Raw genomic sequence first — 3,896 nt, 5'->3', positions numbered from 1 at the left:
TACATTTTTGTCCAGTTTCGTTCACCAGAGACCTTTCAAAGTGTCCAAACCCCCTACAACGGCCAGACTGCTTCTCCACTTTTCACATCACCTGACCCGGCTAATCAAGCATTGCCTGAATACCACAACACTGAGGAACTAGAGGTAAATCAATAACAGAGTAACTATCAAATAAGTGATCCTATTGGCAAATGCCATTCATATACTGTCTACTGTACTAACACTATGCTGGGTCTACACTACTGTGTAAAATCTAATCTTATGCCAAATTTGCATTTCTCCTCTGACAAATGCCATACATGGCATGTCCGTAGTGTAAGTGGAGCTTACCCACCAATGTTTTTAAGCATGTTTTTATTACTTCAAATGTTCGTAAGACCCTTTTTATGAGATTATGAGATGGCCAGCGAAGTAAAAACAAGGAATTCTGTGTGAAGCCAGTGAGCAGCATAAGAGACAAGAAGAGACAGCATGTGTTCAGTGGAACTTAGGGGTGTATGACCTGACAATGCTCCAAAAATTATATGTCAAGAGACTCTTAGTCCATACAGTGATTAGAGATTATGTAATTTTAGTCAGCTGTCAATTCATAAAAACGTCCAGCTCCCACTGTAAAACAAACAGTGAATGATATGTTTTTTTTTATGTGGCCTGACAAGCTGATCTACAGATAAGCTAAAAAAAAAAAAGTGTTCATTAACAAAAGATGGTAGTTTTGTCTGACTTTAGCCTGTCTTTCTAACTTCAGAGAGACGATGGATGGAATAAATTTCAGAGATCTGTCGAAAGTCACAGAATCATGTCAGGGCTGGATCCTCTGCAGTGTCTCAGTCCCGAGACGGTGAGCAGGTACTACACTCACTGCCTTCGATCAACATACAGTACATAACTACCACAACACACTGCTGTACAACACCAGTGTTAATATCTATGTACAATGGGCAAGCAGGAACTACCAGAATCAGTTTTATTATATTTGATACAAATCAATCTAGAACACAGCTCTAACATTCTGCTGAGTCTGACCTTTTGGCAGTTTCTGACAGTGTGCAAGATGATAAACTGATGACAAATGTTTCCTGCTGGACTGATTGAAAAAAAAAAACAGTATTTGTATTTATGAAAAACATACACAACATTTTGTTCTTTAATAATTAAGCCCTTCCAACAAATAACCATATACAGTGAAGAAAATCATTATTTGATCCCTTGCTGATTTTGTAGGTTTGCCCACTGACACAGACATGAATAGTCTATCAGAATATAAAAAAATAAATACAGAAAATTACATTTTTTACATAATATATGTTTATTTGCATTTTCCTAAAATAAATAATTATTTGATTCCTCTGGCAAACATGACTTTAATACTTGGAGGCAAAAACCTTGTTGGAACGTACAACAGTCAGACGTTTTTATAGTGGATGATGTGGTTTGCGCACATGTCAGAAGGAATTTTAGTCCACTCCTCTTTGCAGATAATTTCTAAACCAGGGTTCTTGCACCATTTTACTCTATAAATATAATTTAAGACTCCAAAATGTAGTCATCATTTATTTGGGAGAAAATGATTTATTTTTTTATATTCATTTTGTTCCATTGTGATGCAAAACAGAGCCAACATAACATGTAATTTGCATGAGCTCTTTTGTAGTTTCCTGGACATATGGAAATAAGAGGAAATGATCAATTAAATTGTCGTAATGATGTTTATAATACTAATACTACCAATAAAACCACTGCTGCTTCTACTACTAATAATAATAAGAAGAAGAAGAAAAAGAAAAAACTCGTTGGTAAGGTCAGTATGTTAGCTAGCTTGCCGCTAGCCTTAGTTCGTTTCCCAGTAGCTTAGCTAACTTATTTATGGTCTTTGCAGCCCATTCCAGCTTTGTGCATGTCTATGAGATTGTCCCTAAGATCCTTTGGTCTTGCCCAGGTTGTAGAGGTTAAAGTCTGACTGATTAATTGCCTTTTATACAGGTGACAATTTAAGACAATCTTTAATGCAGGTAACAAGTTGATAGAAGCGTCTAACTGGCCTGTAGGTCTGTAGAGATAAAATACTTATTTCTCTCTGTAAAATGCAAATAAATGTATATATATACATGTATTGTATATATACATTATATTGTATTGTAATTTCATTTTTAGATTCTTAGTTTTGATATCTCTCACTGTTAAAATGACCTTAATCTACCCTTGGGCTGTTTATGTATTTCTCAATGAGCAAACCTACAAAATCAGAAAGTGATTTGGGAAGAAATCAATTATTCTATAATTTTTTGTTTTTTAAAAAAAATGAAATGTGATATATTTAGATTGAATAAAATAATAACTTACAAAAAACTGATTTCCCAATATTGTTAATTCTAGATAAGGCTCAAATATTTTAGATAACTGTGCTCTCCCCAAGAATAAAAGTATTTTTATCTGGAACAATCTCGTAACACTGCTGTTTTCCTTGTGCTGCTCCAGGTATTTGACCAACTTAGCAATACAAATGCGCCTGGCTCTGTGCTTTTTCCACTCTATGATGCTGATCAGTGGCGAGAAGTTGCGCTCAAACATCACTGAGCTTCACAGCATCGCAGACAACCTGGACAAGGTGCAGAAGAGTACCCGGGCCATGGGCATCGCTGGGGGAGCTACAGGGGCAGTGGGGGGCGTGGCGGCAGTGGTGGGCATTGCCTTGGCGCCTGTAACCATGGGAGCATCTTTAATCGCCACAGTAGTGGGGGCAGGGGCGACAGTGGCTGGCACTGGGCTGGGTGCAGGAGCAACCGTCAAAAAAAATAAAAGCGACAAAGTGGACCGTAAGAGGCTGGAGAGAGTGGTTCAGGAGTACCAGACAAATATAACAGAAGTGGAAAAACGTCTGTGTTTTATCCTGTCTGGCATGGCGCAGATTCATAGTTACGATGTGACGAGGCTGCCAAGTTTGGATGCTGAGGCAGCATGGGTGGTCAGGCTGGTGGATAAGGTGTACCAGGAAAATGCAAGCCTAAGCTCAGGCACATTTCAGAACCAGGTGTTGAATATGAGTGTCCTGAAGGCATTTGAGTTGTGGCTGGATATTTTTTTTACAGATAATGGACAAAAATTTAAAAAAGGCTTGAAGTCAAAGTTTGGTGAAAACATCAGGACGATGGCACGGCAGCTACAGGAAGGACTGGATCAAGTATATAAAATGTGGGAGCTGTTCACACAATTTGCCCCCATGGTTTGATGGTGTTTTTACACCTGAAAGTACAGACCTTGTCCGTGATTCTCTTTATTACATTGTGTTTGTTACATTATGCACGTTTTGTCTGATTAGTTTTGCATTCTCACTGCATTTTAGTGACTGAGTGGCCTAAAGAACTTTACTACATTTTGTCATCCTTGTACTTCACAATGATTATGTCGAATTTTGTCAGTTCGACAAGTTGCTTTTTATGTGTTGTGCCTACAGCTTCCAGAATTTGACACCCTTTATTGGCAATAGCTTGCATCAACTTCCTGTAAATGGTCTAAAACCAATTGGTAAAACCATCTAGAAAAGCACTTTCGACAAAAACAAACCATATCAGGATGCAGGAAGTCCAGACTGTTACCAACACTTTTGGACTGACCAAATTTTGTCTCTTTGGTCAGGACTTGGGGTGGGTGATATGGCCTTAAAGATCTCATTCTGCTAAAATCCACTTTCTCTTGTACTTTGTGAAAGTCTCTCTGAGTTGTAAAAGGATGCTGCATATGAATCTCTTTCTCAGCCTCCCTTGTTTGAAGTAGCTAGTAAAAGAAAATCCTCAGAAAAACGAGTTGATCAGAGGGACGTTAGGGTGTCTACGTCAACCAGTGAGTTCATCGCCTCGTCCACCTCGGCTCAGGACCACCCACAGGCAGCGCTGAAC

The 3,896-nt window shown here is 38.6% G+C and overlaps 1 protein-coding gene across 1 annotated transcript; it reads left to right on the top strand.

Moving 5' to 3' along the window:
- Positions 1-772: 772 nt before the first annotated feature.
- On the top strand, positions 773-3,681 carry LOC111195492 (apolipoprotein L6-like). The gene is made up of 2 exons (XM_022682930.2): positions 773-849; positions 2,479-3,681. The coding sequence occupies exons 1-2, from the start codon at positions 800-802 to the stop codon at positions 3,227-3,229; spliced, it is 801 nt and encodes a 266-aa protein (XP_022538651.2). The 5' UTR covers positions 773-799; the 3' UTR covers positions 3,230-3,681.
- Positions 3,682-3,896: the final 215 nt, after the last annotated feature.

The sequence above is a fragment of the Astyanax mexicanus genome, unplaced genomic scaffold (genome assembly GCF_023375975.1).
Source record: "Astyanax mexicanus isolate ESR-SI-001 unplaced genomic scaffold, AstMex3_surface scaffold_38, whole genome shotgun sequence".
NCBI lineage: Eukaryota > Metazoa > Chordata > Actinopteri > Characiformes > Acestrorhamphidae > Astyanax > Astyanax mexicanus.
The sequence above is the reverse complement of the archived record's forward strand: the minus strand, read 5'-3'. Positions and strand labels throughout refer to the sequence as shown.